The 17,708-nt window shown below is 37.0% G+C and overlaps 1 protein-coding gene across 4 annotated transcripts in view; it reads right to left on the bottom strand.

Annotated features, from left to right (window-relative positions):
* Nucleotides 1-5,338: 5,338 nt before the first annotated feature.
* The window catches only part of LOC144958481 (uncharacterized), a 16,966-nt gene continuing 4,596 nt past the window's right edge, over nucleotides 5,339-17,708 (bottom strand). The window contains exons 2-5 of one of the 4 annotated variants that reach the window (XR_013642441.1): nucleotides 12,561-12,749; nucleotides 8,655-8,817; nucleotides 6,984-7,764; nucleotides 5,339-6,927 (exon numbers count right to left, since the gene is read on the bottom strand). Coding sequence is in view for 1 of the 4 variants with exons in the window: in XM_078890459.1 (XP_078746585.1) it covers nucleotides 7,108-7,764; nucleotides 8,655-8,699 (702 nt within the window). In the remaining 3 variants the exon portion in view is untranslated. Of the gene's footprint in view, nucleotides 7,765-8,654; nucleotides 8,818-12,560; nucleotides 12,750-17,708 lie in introns of all 4 variants that reach the window. The other 3 variants (XR_013642439.1, XR_013642440.1, XM_078890459.1) reach the window with 3 other exon arrangements.

Here is a 17,708-nt window from a genome sequence, read left to right as displayed (position 1 = left end):
AAACAAGTAAGCCGGTGTCCATTCATTGTGATAATGAATTATATGATGTAGAAATAGGCTTTTATTATACATCATTAAATATAGAGGAAGTAGAGGTTTTTGAAGGAAAATATCTCATATACAGCGAGTGTATTGAAAAAGTATTCGTCTCAGATAATCACGAGTACAAAAATAAATAAGAGAGCCACTGTGTTGGGGCTTCCCACGTATTTGGAGAATGGATGAAGAGTGTAGAAAAATACAGCTTGCTAAACAATTAAAATGACACAAACCAGATGAAAACTGAGGTAATGACAGCAAAGGGTCCAGTCAGTGATTTTATCATTCACTGGCAAAAGGAAAATTCAAACAATATTCATACTTGGAAAACTTTGACAGCTGAATTAGCTGTTCATTTTTCAAATATCACTAGTCCAGAACAGGCAACAAATTTGTTGAGGCAGATCAAACAAAAGTCTCGGGAGACAATGACTGTATTCAATCATAGATTGCTTCATCTCACATCTGAGACATTTACAGATGTTAGTATGGAGACAATGACTGTATTCAATCATAGATTGCTTCATCTCACATCTGCGACATTTACAGATGTTAGTATGGAGACAATGACTGTATTCAATCATAGATTGCTTCATCTCACATCTGAGACATTTACAGATGTTAGTATGGAGACAATGACTGTATTCAATCATAGATTGCTTCATCTCACATCTGAGACATTTACAGATGTTAGTATGGAGACAATGACTGTATTCAATCATAGATTGCTTCATCTCATATCTGAGACATTTACAGATGTTAGTATGGAGACAATGACTGTATTCAATCATAGATTGCTTCATCTCACATCTGAGACATTTACAGATGTTAGTATGGAGACAATGACTGTATTCAATCATAGATTGCTTCATCTCACATCTGAGACATTTACAGATGTTAGTATGGAGACAATGACTGTATTCAATCATAGAGTGCTTCATCTCACATCTGAGACATTTACAGATGTTAGTATGGAGACAATGACTGTATTCAATCATAGATTGCTTCATCTCACATCTGAGACATTTACAGATGTTAGTATGGAGACAATGACTGTATTCAATCATAGATTGCTTCATCTCACATCTGAGACATTTACAGATGTTAGTATGGAGACAATGACTGTATTCAATCATAGATTGCTTCATCTTACATCTGAGACATTTACAGATGTTAGAATGGATTTAGCGGAAACTAAAACTCTCGTGGAGAGACAGTTAGTAAGTTATTTTGTAGACGGACTGTTAGATGATGGAATGAAATTTAGGATATTGAGAGAAAGTCCACAAACGTTAGATGCAGCTTTGAAAATAGCTATAGGGGAGCAAAATTTAAGAAGAAGATTTGTTTCTCGATTTTCTTCTAATGTTCGTAAAGAAGAGGACATGGAAGTCCAATATATGAGAACAAAAAATAAAGTATGCACAATATGCGGCAGGCAGGGACATCTAGCTGTTAACTGCAGAAGAAGGGAGATTAATGTGGTGACCAGCGACATACGATGTAGAAATCAGACTATACGATGTGACTTTTGTAACAAGCTAGGACACATCCAAAGATAAACATTTGAACAAGTGGGTATGAAAGGTGCCAGATAAAACAAGAAAGAAAAATACAAGAAAAAAAAACATCCCCAAAAATCAATCGATCTCGACTAGGGATCGAACCTCAGGCCATCTGATTACCAGTGCTACTAACACGTCTGACCAGTAATCAGAAGGTCTGAGGTTCGATCCCCAGTCGAGGTCGACTGATTTTTTTGAGATGATTTTTTTCTTTCTTATTTTGTCTGACACCTTTCATACACACTTGTTCAGATCTTCATCTTACACCGGTGCCTGCTCCTTAATTCCTTAATTTGACACATCTAAAGGGATTGCCAAAGTTTGAAAAGTGCTCAAAGGGGCAGAAATTGGATGACTTCAAATTCTCAAAAGTGACTACAGTCAATATAATCAACGTGGAAACCAATGACAACCACCCTACCTTACCCGACTTTGATATAAAAGATGAACATAGAAGGATTCGGATATAGTAGAAATAAAGTCAAAATTAACGGATGGAACAGCTGACAAATCGTTATATAATAAATTCATCGTAGTTGATGACATTCTATATTATATTTCACAAGTAGATGAGGATCCAATATTAAGACTGTATGTGCCAAAGCACTTAAAGCAACATGTGATTAAACAGTACCATCATTCTAATGGACATATGTCAGTAGGAAAAATGTTTGATGCGATAAAATTGAAATATTATGAGTTACATGAGATTCTAGGAGAATGTGTTACATGTAAGGTAAGAAATATGAAACAACAAAAAGCACCGATACAAGATACAGATATCCCACCTTATCCTATGGCAAGTGTCTCTTTAGATTTATCAGGACCTTACAAACAGACACTTTCAGGAAATAAATATATTGTAACTTTTATAGATGGCCAGTAAGAAATAATACCTAGACATTCAGATTTTATTCCATGAACCTTTTACATTTACATTCTTCATTGAACAATTAGAGTACTAGTCATAATTATTTCTACAACAACAACGACCCACGATGTACGATGTACGTAGTCAATTTGACAATAACTATATAGACGGTCACGATCCACATGGTTTTACAAAACGATGACCAGTTATGAATGTTACTGCTTTCATCATATGCAGTGGTGAGTGTATTCAATCATATTCGAAATTATGACAACAAACAAATGTGCAGCACCCATGTCTACAACTTTGTATAAAACAACAAAATATAAACACTGAATATCAATATAAAAGCCTTTCATTGTAGTATTGCAAGGTCAAGGTTATACGTATAGAAGACAATGCAGGAACTTAAAGTGTCGTAAAATGCCTCACGACTTTGAAAATGCAACACATGAGCGACTTCACTGGATTCATTATCATACGATATTCCACAACCTGTGTTCACATGAAAATATATTTTGGCCTTACTCGACCCTACTACAGACACCTACGAGATCACGTCATTTATCAGTCATGGACTTACATCACCATTCAGTGACCACAACACACACACAACGATGCCATGCATAGGATGTAAACACTTCAACTCTTATAGTTGATCCCCTTTTTATGACACGAAAATTCATGAATGGAGACAATGACTGACCTCCTAGCAATTCCTGACAATATTAAAGGATGAATCATTCTCAAGATGGACTCATTACAGAGAAACGTGTTAGCTCTGATGGATGACCATAAAGCAAAATTGACTTCAATGTAGTTATAAACAACAACCCTGTTGACTTAAATAACAAGATAAAAATTGACTTGAGAACAAGAAAGTCATCCTGACCTGTTGTACAGAAACATAAACAACAGAAGGATCCTCCCACTTGTGTATATTCTAATATTGAGAGGGATTTTCCTGAGTTTGTGGACCGTTATGAAGTCGGGGGTTTCATTCTGAAGAGGCAGCTTTAAAGAAAGCTAATCAAATTCTGTCAATATTGGCCGTTCAGACTTCTCCTCTCCCCAAAATATTGCCCAACTAATTATCCCCATCTCTACGTTGTATGTCAAACAACAATATGTGGATAACAAAGTTATTAGAACGTTTTCAGAAGAGTCAAGAATTTATAAAGGTGAGTTACATAGAGGGGGGCCTATCTAGCTCTAACGGCTATTTAGAGGGAGATGTTCAAGAATTTGATTGTATGAATTGTATTCGTTGCAAATTTCGGGTTATGTTAGCGTGAAAGGAATAATTTCTAGTTTAAAAAGAGGGTGTGAAAGGAGGGCCTATCTAGCCTCCAACAGTAGTAACTTTTACTAGGCAGTCCACTGGAGGGCCTATCTAGCCTCCAACAGTAATAACTTTTACTAGGCAGTCCACTGGAGGGCCTATCTAGCCTCCAACAGTAGTAACTTTTACTAGGCAGTCCACTGGAGGGCCTATCTAGCCTCCAACAGTAGTAACTTTTACTAGGCAGTCCAGTGGAGGGCCTATCTAGCCTCCAACAGTAGTAACTTTTACTAGGCAGTCCATCTCCCGCTATCAAAACAGTATGGGAGTGGTAAGGAAAACCGTTTTCACAATAAAACATACCGATTCCAAGATGAATGTCAAAGGCTGATTTTCACCATGGATGTGAAGACATTGTACACATCCGTGCTGCATCAAGACGGGACAAAAAGCCATTAAGCACTTTGTCGATCGCCATCCCTTACCAGGCATCTCCAGCAACAGCATTGTGAGGCTCACCAAACTTGTGCTCACACTCAACACTTTTGAGTTCAACGATGTATTCTTCCATCAGATCTCATGTGTTGCAATGGGCACCAAGATGGGTCCCTCATACGCTAACCTCTTCATGGGCTACCTTGAGGAAACTTTTTTCCGTCAGTACATGGGCCTGCCACTGAATTGTTCAAAAGTTACATTGATGACTATTTCGGCATTACGTCCTTGACCCACAGTCAGTTGAAAGGGTTCATCCTAGCGATGGACTCCTTCCACCCGTCCATAGAGTAAACTTATGAGATTTCAACCTCTAAAGAGACCTTGTTGAACATCGAGGCTGTATTGACCAGCACAGGAGTATGGACCACAGTACACGACAAGGAAACGGACAGCCATAGCTACCTGCTCTATCGGTCATCCCATCCGGTGAAGTGCAAAGACTCCACCCTGTTCAGTCAGATACTCGACCAATAGAGACTCTGTCTGGAAGATGATGAGTTTGAGCTATAACATGAATGCATGATCAACTTCTTCAGGGGATGGGGAATATCCCAAGAAGGTATTGCATGAGGTTGTTCGGAAAACCAGTCTCATGTCGATGAGCGCAATGCAGGAGAAAAAGCATCCCATTCTAGTCCTCATGAATCAGCCCCCTGCAAATCAGGGCAAAGACACCCACAGAGTTTTCTCAGAACCCCCGTTGGAAGCAGCAAACTGGTGCGATTGTAACCAGAGGGGCCTCCTTGTCAGAAGCCCATACCATTTTCTCCTTTTCAACAATAAAATATATGTAGAGCAGAATAAGATCTGAAGAAAAGAAAAAAATTCAATCTGGTGAATGTTTTGAATCGACAGGAGGTCTTCCTGAAACTGTTTACACGATTTAAGAATGCAAATTCACTGTTCTATCTAGAGGGTTGAAGCAATGATGGGAAGGATTTACATTAAAGTATAGAAGGGAAATGACTTGGATGAAGACTCCATTTTGCAAGGACTTGAAATTGTTGTGATTTTGTTTTTCCAGATGGTTTAAACACGGAAGATTTTATAAGAAATGGCAGATCATTTCAATACTCACCATTGTTTCAGATATGAACAATTTATGGATTAAAATCTATTTTTTGGTTTTGTTTTTCCAGATGGTTTAAACATGGTATATTTTATAAGAAATGGCAGATCATTTAAATACTCACCATTGTTTCAGATATGAACAATTTATGGATTAAAATCTATTTTTTGGTTTTGTTTTTGATAACACAATATCAGTTAGAAGTTGAAATAGGCTGATTTTTGCTTTTAAAAAACCACCTGGGAATACTGATGAAATAAGACATAAATAGTAGACGTGCCTAAACTACCCTGATTATGTAAATTCTAATGAACACAAATAGATATCTAGACAACAGTTTGATAATTATAGACATCAACTACCCTGATTATGTAAATTCTAATGAACACAAATAGATATCTAGACAACAGTTTGATAATTATAGACATCATTATCACGATCAAAGATGGAGAGTATGGACAACGATTACCAGATAAGTTCACTGTTAAACATAATCAAACAAAATCAGATTCTTCTTCCATTTTCATTAATCTACGGACTCAGGCAGACTAAGCAATAGTCTGGCGTACACTGAAAAACAACATATATTTAAAATTTAAACCAGAAAACTCATCCTTCAAACATTCATTGATTAAATTGACCATCGTCTTGGCAAAAACCCTCAAAACTGGGACTCGTTAATTCATCCTTCAAGTCCCAGGTTTGAGAGTTTGTGCCAAGACAAGGGTCATTTAAATTGATTGATATTTGAAAGACGAATCTTCAGGCCTAAATTCTAAATACACATTTACAGTGTCAGTGGATGTTGAGATCCCTGCATGAAGCGCTATACAAAGGGTCACAATGCTTGTTGAAAATACTCAAACCAATCTAATTGTTACCTCCCTTATTTGGTGCCTTGCGCATGACTGGAGAGTAGTGGGCGGATGGGTAGACCGGCAATCGGCCATTGTTGTTTTTTCTGGATGGAACGTTGATTATTATCAAGCATTAAAATTCTGAAACTAGCTGACTCGTTGTTGTTTTATGTGTTGTAACACATTTATTATAATGCTGAAACTAGCTGACTCGTTGTTGTTTTATGTGTTGTAACACATTTATTATAATGCTGAAACTAGCTGACTCGTTGTTGTTTTATGTGTTGTAACACATTTATTATAATGCTGAAACTAGCTGACTCGTTGTTGTTTTATGTGTTGTAACACATTTATTATAATGCTGAAACTAGCTGACTCGTTGTTGTTTTATGTGTTGTAACACATTTATTATAATGCTGAAACTAGCTGACTCGTTGTTGTTTTATGTGTTGTAACACATTTATTATAATGCTGAAACTAGCTGACTCGTTGTTGTTTTATGTGTTGTAACACATTTATTATAATGCTGAAACTAGCTGACTCGTTGTTGTTTTATGTGTTGTAACACATTTATTATAATGCTGAAACTAGCTGACTCGTTGTTGTTTTATGTGTTGTAACACATTTATTATAATGCTGAAACTAGCTGACTCGTTGTTGTTTTATGTGTTGTAACACATTTATTATAATGCTGAAACTAGCTGACTCGTTGTTGTTTTATGTGTTGTAACACATTTATTATAATGCTGAAACTAGCTGACTCGTTGTTGTTTTATGTGTTGTAACACATTTATTATAATGCTTGAGATTCTACGGTTGTGGTTTTTACAAATGTTTGTTGCTAGAACTAGAATCTCATGCACTATCCGAGATGTCAGGAATCTCAACATCGACAGACGCTGTAAACACGTACTGAACAAATAAAATCAAACTGATTGTGAATGCGTCGAAGGAAATAATGTCGTCGTTTCATCTTCCATGTCAAACGATGAAGCAGTCAAGAAACAAGCTGGCAGCATGGCTTGGACTGGCAGACGTTTACTGTCATTGTAGATGAAGGGGTCAGCCCCATGTTGAGGCTTTAACAAGACACAATGTGGCAGCATGGCTTGGACTGGCAGACGTTTACTGTCATTGTGGATGAAGGGGTCAGCCCCATGTTGAGGCTTTAACAAGACACAACATGGCAGCATGGCTTGGACTGGCAGACGTTTACTGTCATTGTGGATGAAGGGGTCAGCCCCATGTTGAGGCTTTAACAAGACACAACATGGCAGCATGGCTTGGACTGGCAGACGTTTACTGTCATTGTGGATGAAGGGGTCAGCCCCATGTTGAGGCTTTAACAAGACACAACATGGCAGCATGGCTTGGACTGGCAGACGTTTACTGTCATTGTGGATGAAGGGGTCAGCCAAATGTTGAGGCTTTAACAAGACACAATGTGGCAGCATGGCTTGGACTGGCAGACGTTTACTGTCATTGTGGATGAAGGGGTCAGCCAAATGTTGAGGCTTTAACAAGACACAATGTGGCAGCATGGCTTGGACTGGCAGACACTTATTGTCATTGTGGAGGAGTATCTGAGAAAAAATAAAATATTTATATATAATTATCATGACTGTCTCAGATAGACTTGACTCTATCAAAGGAAACAATCCCTTCTACTTGTTTAATGATATATTGATGCATGCAAAAAAAGAAAAGTTAGGGAGTTTTGGAAAGCCACTCTTCACATATAAACCGTAAATTGTTTCTTGAAATGTTTTTTTCTTGGGTTTTCTCCCGATTGCCAAACCAGGACAGTCGTGATTTAAATAGGAAATACAAATGGTTGGAGTTTTTGCAAATGTTGTAGTTATGCTCCACTATTTATAAAACTGAACCCCAAATGTAATCATCATCATCATCATCAACAACATCATCATCATCATCATCATCAACATCATCATCATCAACATCATCATCATCAACATCATCATCATCATCATTGTCCTCGTGGTAGTCATGATCATCATCCAAGAGCTGCCTACTTGAAAATTTTACAATTCGAAGTTTCCAAGGGGAAAAAAGATAAAGTCAGTTTAAATGGCTTCAGAAATAAATAATTAGCCCTTGGTAAGATCCAAAAATACTCCAGTCCTAATTAGCCCTTGGTAAGATCCAAAAATACTCCAGTCCTAAATATAGATTCTAAGCATCAAACGTTCCTTTTCAACAAGATTTATTGAGTGAAAGAGGCAAAAATGCAGTTCTCTAGTTGGAGCCGAAAATTCGTATTCTATGAATTTTTCGTAGTACTATTATTTAGAAGAAAAAAAATCTACTGCACCTTGGACCCATCTCAGACCCCTTGCGTGTGAAGCGAGTGCTCTGCCAACTGAGCTATCGGGACCTCCAGAGTTATCAAAAAGCTAAATATTAAATTGAAAGCTAAATTATTATTTTTGGGATTGGAGAAAACTAAAATTACCTTCGCTGATACACCTGTCAACAGTCCTTGACACATCATCATCATCACAATACACACACACACACACACACACACACACACACACACCAGTTCTCATTCGTACATCCTCCTTCAAGTTATTACTTCATGAGGTCCAGATTGCACGGCAGACAGTACGGATGTCCTAGGAAGTCAAAAGAGATGAGGAAAAAATAAAATTTAACTTTGATATTTTCAAAAGTTGCCATTTTTACATTTTCAACATATTTTTGCATCAACCATTTCCAAATGTCAATTGTTCCACTTCTAGAACAACCTACTTACTGGTATCAAGACACTTCTAGAACAACCTACTTACTGGTATCAAGACACTTATAGAACAACCTACTTACTGGTATCAAGACACTTATAGAACAACCTACTTACTGGTATCAAGACACTTATAGAACAACCTACTTACTGGTATCAAGACACTTATAGAACAACCTACTTACTGGTATCAAGACACTTATAGAACAACCTACTTACTGGTATCAAGACACTTATAGAACAACCTACTTACTGGTATCAAGACACTTATAGAACAACCTACTTACTGGTATCAAGACACTTATAGAACAACCTACTTACTGGTATCAAGACACTTATAGAACAACCTACTTACTGGTATCAAGACACTTATAGAACAACCTACTTACTGGTATCAAGACACTTATAGAACAACCTACTTACTGGTATCAAGACACTTATAGAACAACCTACTTACTGGTATCAAGACACTTATAGAACAACCTACTTACTGGTATCAAGACACTTATAGAACAACCTACTTACTGGTATTAAGACACCATCACTTATAGAACAACCAACTTACTGGTATCAAGACACCATCACTTATAGAACAACCTACTTATTGGTATCAAGACACCATCACTTATAGAACAACCGACTTACTGGTATCAAGACACCATCACTTATAGAACAACCTACTTACTGGTATCAAGACACTTATAGAACAACCTACTTACTGGTATCAAGACACTTATAGAACAACCTACTTACTGGTATCAAGACACTTATAGAACAACCTACTTACTGGTATCAAGACACTTATAGAACAACCTACTTACTGGTATCAAGACACCATCACTTATAGAACAACCTACTTACTGGTATCAAGACACTTATAGAACAACCTACTTACTGGTATCAAGACACTTATAGAACAACCTACTTACTGGTATCAAGACACTTATAGAACAACCTACTTACTGGTATCAAGACACTTATAGAACAACCTACTTACTGGTATCAAGACACTTATAGAACAACCTACTTACTGGTATCAAGACACTTATAGAACAACCTACTTACTGGTATCAAGACACTTATAGAACAACCTACTTACTGGTATCAAGACACTTATAGAACAACCTACTTACTGGTATCAAGACACCATCACTTATAGAACAACCGACTTACTGGTATCAAGACACCATCACTTATAGAACAACCTACTTACTGGTATCAAGACACTTATAGAACAACCTACTTACTGGTATCAAGACACTTATAGAACAACCTACTTACTGATATCAAGACACTTATAGAACAACCTACTTACTGGTATCAAGACACTTATAGAACAACCTACTTACTGGTATCAAGACACTTATAGAACAACCTACTTACTGGTATCAAGACACTTATAGAACAACCTACTTACTGGTATCAAGACACTTATAGAACAACCTACTTACTGGTATCAAGACACTTATAGAACAACCTACTTACTGGTATCAAGACACTTATAGAACAACCTACTTACTGGTATCAAGACACTTATAGAACAACCTACTTACTGGTATCAAGACACCATCACTTATAGAACAACCTACTTACTGGTATCAAGACACCATCACTTATAGAACAACCTACTTACTGGTATCAAGACACCATCACTTATAGAACAACCTACTTACTGGTATCAAGACACCATCACTTATAGAACAACCGACTTACTGGTATCAAGACAACATCACTTATAGAACAACCTACTTACTGGTATCAAGACACCATCACTTATAGAACAACCTACTTACTGGTATCAAGACACCATCACTTATAGAACAACCTACTTACTGGTATGAAGACACCATCACTTATAGAACAACCTACTTACTGGTATCAAGACACCATCACTTATAGAACAACCTACTTACTGGTATCAAGACACTAAGTAATTGAACTTAAACTTGAGCATCTACTAAACGTGCTCAATGTGCTTTACAAGACAAAACGTGACGCCTGTTAGTTGACATCATACTTTTTTCAGACATAGACAACGCTGTTAACGGCCAGGCACTCAATTTACACCTGAGAGAATGTGAGTAAAGAGCCTTATCTAAGGACTCAACTATGCGCTGCTCAGAGTGGGATTTGAATCCTAGACCTTTCAGCCCAAAGGCGAGTGTGAAACCACTAAACCAAATAGCCACACCATTTGACTCTCCCTTTACCAACCATAGGAAAATCATCGACAGCCAAAATTTACTCATTCCAAATTGTTTTGCACACCACAGAAACTGAAAGAACTTTTTTTTTGTTCCTGTTATAAAAAAATTAATGTTGGGTTGCAGAACTCGTTTTGCTGAAAAGAAATATATATCTAGTGAAAAGATCTATTTTAGTGATGGGTGGGTGTGAAGAGATAGGAGAAAATCCATAAAATCGTCATTAAGGAAAGAATTAAACATAAAATATAGACTATAAATTATTTTTTAAAATAAATAAAATCTCCTTTATTCATCTGGAAATTTTTCTCTAGGGTCAATTCCACAGGAAGACTGAATAATCCAGAATTCAGCCGCGGTGTTGTGGAGAAAATTGAGCTAGGGCGAGGTGACTTGAACAAGGCTACACAGTGCAGCGGCAGGTGATCGAACTCTGTACATTTCGGGTATGAAGCAAAGACTGTCCCAGTGAGCTATGCTGGTCCTAAAATAAATTTTCTCTGTCAGGAAAATACTTCTCTTTTTCTCTTTGGAATATTTTCTGGACATCGACAGCAATGCTCAGACTCAGCTTGACAGAGTCTGCTAATATGAAGTGGGATTTATTTTGGTTTTTCCAACGTAACCACGTATTGTCTGACAAACACTCGTACACTAACAATAGTCGACTTTTCATTTTAACCCCAAACCTGAGACTTCGTATCAGTGTCCCAGACTGTCGGACCTAATTTAAATAGTGATGTAAGACCTACATGATAAACACTGGTCATAGGGAAAAACTAAATCACAGTGATCAAAACATAAATAAAACTTTAATATTTAAATATAACAAAAAGACTTCATGAGTATTTTGATACACTGGAATAAAATACAGGAGGCTGGCCTTGATCAATATTTGCTAATCAATTTACCCACAAAACAACATTATTCAGGGTTGCCAGTTAAGGAGGCAAAACTTTACTGAACTTTTTACACTAACACATCGACCGACCCCTTTCTGGTTGCTGAACTCCAGTATAAAGACATTATGCTTACTTTTTTCTGATTAGTAGGTTACTGGAAAACATACAGAGGATTTATAACATACTGAATTCCGTAAATACACGGAAAACTGGCAACCTTGATTATTAGACATCCTGACTACAGACAAATATGAAAATACTGACGAAAGATAATGGAGAGGCTTGGGAAAGGGACAATACAGACAATGGACATTTCGGGTACAAACTGGTTTCTACCTGAAACGGCCATTGCCTGTTTTGATCCTATCCAAAGCCTTTCCACTATCACTCTTTCATTCGTATTTTCACAATCCCAGGCTTCCGGCAGCCCCCACCCATCTCTACAAATATGAAAAGATATTCAAAATAAACAAACCATAGCCTCATCCAAGTTTTACAAAATGGTGACTGACCTTTAGACCTTTAGACCTTGTGCAAGGGCCATCCCATTTTTCCAGTGGTGAAAACTGTTGTAACCAGATTGAGATGGGCGTAGTTATGTAGGCTTAGACTTTAGAACCAGCTCCATTCTGATTCCGTTCAGACGACGTGTTCATTGATCCATTCTTTTAACATCACATTAGTGAAGAAAAGTTATCACTCTGGAGATGAGAAAGATTAGTGGGTGCAATGTCTCTTGTCTGCTGTGGATGGACCTGCCTTGTTGAAATGTTTAAAACTGTGTGACCAGTAGCAGACGAAAGTGTAATCTATGATTTACCATTCAGAATTTACTAACATCTAACCTACATTCCAATATATTCATGCAGTCTTAGTGGTAGAGATATGTATCCATTAAACAGATAAATAAGGATGCAGAGAAAGCATCTCTGATTGGGGCATGTCTGTCGCAGACCTGATGAAACACTGATAAGGAAGGCTCTGCGATGGACACCCCAAGGAAAGAGGAAACGAGGCTGCCCCAAGGAGACTTGGAGATGTACTGTGGAGAGGGACCAAAAGCAGAGAGGTCTGTTCCTCGAGATGGCCCCAAGAATAGCTGCTGACAGGACCAGGTGGAGATCCCTTGCATCACCTCAAGTGCCAGCAGGCCCAGAGAGGATTGAATGAGTGAGGTTTTTTTAAAAAAAAGAATAAATGAAACCAATCCTGACTGAAAGTGTGTAATGAGTTTTGTGTTGAATTTCAATGTGTTGAGTAAACACATAAGTGAGATCCAAAATGGGGAGGCCTTCGCCTTCTTGCTGAGGGAAACAACCCAAATATTCCATCAACTTACTCTAAAAGAAAAAAGAAAACCAAGTACTTTTAACTAACCCTAAAGGAATAACAAACACCCTAGCACCTTTACTAAGACCTATAACGAACCCTAATAGGAATAGAAAAAAAAACCCTTGGACCTCGAGCTAACCATAATAGTAGAAAAAAAATAATGGATAACCAACAATCGACATAAAATATTAGGAAACATTTAACTTTCACTAATCTATCAAGGTGTTTAAAATGCTACTATAATATATTGACAAATTGAATAAATAAACACCTTACATAAGATCCACTGTGAAAATACAAATTGAAAGAGATGCTAGACCGAGGAGCTTTCGGAAGGCCTCCCCCAAAATGTGTCATTTTACACAAGATGTGTGTAATCCAGATAGGTCTCAAGGCACCAAACGAACGGTCTGTGTGTGTGTGTGTGTGTGTGTGTGTGTGTGTGTGTGTGTTGGGGGGGGGGGGTGGTGGTCCCCAGACGGCTCAATCTATATACTTGATGGTGTTGTGCTAAAAACTGACCCAACAATTTAATACAAAAGTGACCAAAGGGGAAAAGAAAAAAAGAGCCCAAAGCCCACGTTAACAGTTACAGTCCAGGTTCTCCTATTACTACTACTGCTACATAATCACATCTAATATCTAACATGTTTTTTAAATATAATTTGTTCTTCTTTTTCAGGGAAATGAAGTGAATGCTCATTATGGAAAGGGCATAAAATTCTGCACCAACGCCAATAATATTATCATCTCCCTATATCATGCGTTTGAGAAATCTTTGTGTAAAGAGAGTAGGTAACATGTTTGTAAATGCTTATAACTTTTAAACCAGATATGGGTCTTCTTTTAAAAAAACCTGTCCTTCTGAGATAAATTAAAGTAGGTACTTTAGTAAACATCCATTTGGCACTCCAGCAGTGAGCTGATAAATGGCCTAGTGGTTGTGACTCCGTTTTTTGGTGATGTGCCTCTGAAAATGTTCCATAGATTTTTTGTTTTTATGGATGAATTTTAATGATTTATGTCTTAGGAGGAATTACCCTATCGTTTGGTGTTGTTTATGTTTAAAGCAATGCCAATTTAGTATAACTTTTGATCGTGTATAAAAAAGGGCATAATTTAGCTTTGGATAATTTAAAAAATTAGCAATTTGTAAATCAAAATTCCAGTGAGGGCACGTGATTTAATAGCTGAACTTTTTAATATAAAATTAAATTCAGGGCAAAGTTGTATTATACAGCATCCATGAAATTCGTTCCAGCAAAATTCTTATTCAACTTCTAGCGGCCATTTTAGGCCAGTTTTGAAATCCAAATGGTGGTTACTACCAGAAATACAAGTTTCGGGTCACAAAGTCCGTCAGTGAATAACAAAGGCAAATATAGAAGTACATTTTCCTGCCTTTAAATTAACATAAAACTTTTCTTCTGCTTATCCGATTTTCACAATTTTGGTATAATTAGAATGGCACTGTAAAGTACTTTCAAATGATATAGATAGATAGATAGGTTTCATTGAGCTCAACCCAATTTGAATTTTTTTGACCAAAGTACTTATTAAAATAGCTTCTCTAAAAATTTCAGACCGAAATATGTTTACACTCAAAAGTAGTTAGAGCTCCCCCCCCCCCCCCCCCCCCCCCAAAAAAAAAAAAAAAAAAACCCAGTATTTTCCCTCGATTTTTGACATTCATAACAGAAGGAGGTTCCTATTTTCTTATGGGTAGCCCTATTCGTCCTTAAGGTCGAATAGCATCAACCGTGGTTGCCGTACGTACGGACAAACAGTGTTGCTTGCACTATTCGTCCTTCACACTAAAGCTGGGCAATATTCCGTTTTTGCTTTTACTGAGCTGGACTCGAATCCACGTAATTACATGATATATCCGTATCGTCTTAAATGTTTCACAAACCCCACCTCCTCTGTTTGTGAGTCAAATAATCAGTTAAGTGTGTGTGTGTGTGTGTGTGTGTGTGTGTGTGTGTGTGTGTGTGTGTTTGAGGTGTGTGTGTGTGTGTGTGTGTGTTAATTTCGTGGGTTTTTTTTGTTTGTTTTTTTCTTCTGGGATATGATTTTTATTCCAGAATGGTGATTGATTTCTTATAAAGAACAATTGTCGTGTTCTCCTATTGGTAAGTATCCCATTCAAATACCTGCTCGAGAGTTTGGGTTGGCTAGGCACAGAGGAAGATTCGGCAAGTTTTCTTTGTTTTGGTTTTTTGTTTTGTTTTTTCTTTGGGGGGGGGGGGTTGTTGTTTTGTTGTTTTTTTTTTTTGTTGTTTTTTTTTTTTTTTGTTGTTTTTGTTGTTTTTTTTTGTTTTTTTTGTTTGTTTTTTTTTTTTTTTTTTGGGGGGGGGGGGTTATTGTTGTTCTTTTTATTTGTTTTCTCTTGTTGGTATTTTCCCTGCTTTTGTTTGATTTGTGTGTGTGTGTGTGTGTGTGTGTGTGTGTGTGTCTATTGTGTGTCTACGTGTGTTTTGCCTTTTTTACATTTTTTTTTCAATCTATAATAGTGGGTAAGCACTCAGTAACTATTTGTTTTAAATGACTAGTATTCAATTTGTCAAAATATTATATTAGTCATAATAGTATAAGCAGCGCAAAAAAACACCAAATTTCTGTATCTCTTAAGAAGCAGTTTTAATAATCTTGATAATTCAGTGAGTGCCATCAATAATAGCTTGAATTTAGCCAAAATTTTTCAACGATGTCGATACCTGTCCTTTAACTTCAGAAAATGTTGTTATAAGTTGTACAGTCTTGAGTAGACTAGCTGTATGACATAATGATATATTTAATTCATGGCGAATTCAATGCGTTATCAAATTGGCAGTAAACGAGCCGTAATTGTATAGACGGGATGAAATTTGGCGGCTTTACAACACGCAAATTAATTCCAAAGCCGAAAGCACAACTTTGCATTTAAACTTATCTCCATAGACGATGTCAATATATTAAAGATTATTAAAGGACACTAATACCAAGTCCTCAATATTTTCAGTACTTCGTTCGTTAGCTAATACTATTAAGTATTTGGTATCCACTTTTGCCCTGACGAGAAGTTAGAATGTCAACGGGATGGACTTTAAAATGTCGACGGGTTGAAACTGGGTGAAATAGAATGATACAGAACATAAAAGCCCAGTTCGGCCTAAGAACAATAACTTGCCTATGTTCTTAAACTCAGAACAAGGGGTAATGTTGTCAGGGGGGTTGGGGTAGTTGTTTTGATCTGGGTAGGGGTCTAATAAGTCTGATAAAGTTACGATTACTGGCCAAAAACAAATTCCTAACTTTAGTTTAAAATTAAAAAATAAAAAGACGGAAATATATACATAATAAGTTTGATGTATTTTAAACAATGGTTACAAGAAAAATAAATCCACGATTTGTATCAATAATTCTGTACTCAAACAGCTTTGTATGCAAATGTTGTATTCCAGATGTGTAATTTGGCTTATCGCCACTCAAGGTGGTATTTCAATAGATATTATTACAACTAACGTATCTATGTACGGAGTGATACAGACCTGCCAAGCATTCGACATATTGTGTTATAGTGGAAAAAATAATACCATTTCAAAAGGATTTGTGCTGCATTGTAGGTTAACAAACACGCAGGTCTGACATCCGAATCCACTTATGGGCCTGGTTTAACATTGTTGTATAATGTATTTTGCGTCATTTTTTAAAAGATTTCTATTACAAGAATGAGCCCATAAGGAAATTGTTATCAGACCTAAAAATAATTGCACGTCGATCCACATCAATTTTAAAACCATCACCATCACTACCACAAGCACTTTTACAACATAATCATTACCATCAGAATCGCTACCACCATCATTTGCACAATGTCATAAGTATCATCAGCACCACAATCAATATCACCACCACAGCATTATACCTACCATTACCATGGTCATATCAATTATTGCCATTACTAGCAAAATCATAACTATCATCTCAGCCACCACCACTCTAGGAAACAATCATTTTAAATATCAATACCATACGGGCACACTATAGCGTCACCACTACCATCATTTCATCATCGAAACAAGAATAACATCACTGCTATCATTGTCACAAATACTAACGACAGTTTTTATATAGCGCAATATCCGCTCGAAGTCTCAAAGTGCTTTACAGTGTGTCACAGGCCAACAGCAACACTTAACATCCTACATGATGTCTGTTAGGCGATATTACATTTTTTTTCAGACAGAACAACGCAGTTAACGGCCTGGTACTTATTTTAAACCTGAGTACGGTAAGAGTGGACTCAACTATGCGCCGAGTGAGGCTCGAACCCAGGATTTTCCAAT

Source organism: Berghia stephanieae, chromosome 13 (genome assembly GCF_034508935.2).
Source record: "Berghia stephanieae isolate SIO BIC M18660-M18661 chromosome 13, UCSD_Bste_1.3, whole genome shotgun sequence".
Lineage (NCBI taxonomy): Eukaryota > Metazoa > Mollusca > Gastropoda > Nudibranchia > Aeolidiidae > Berghia > Berghia stephanieae.
This window is presented reverse-complemented; position numbering and strand designations above follow the sequence as displayed.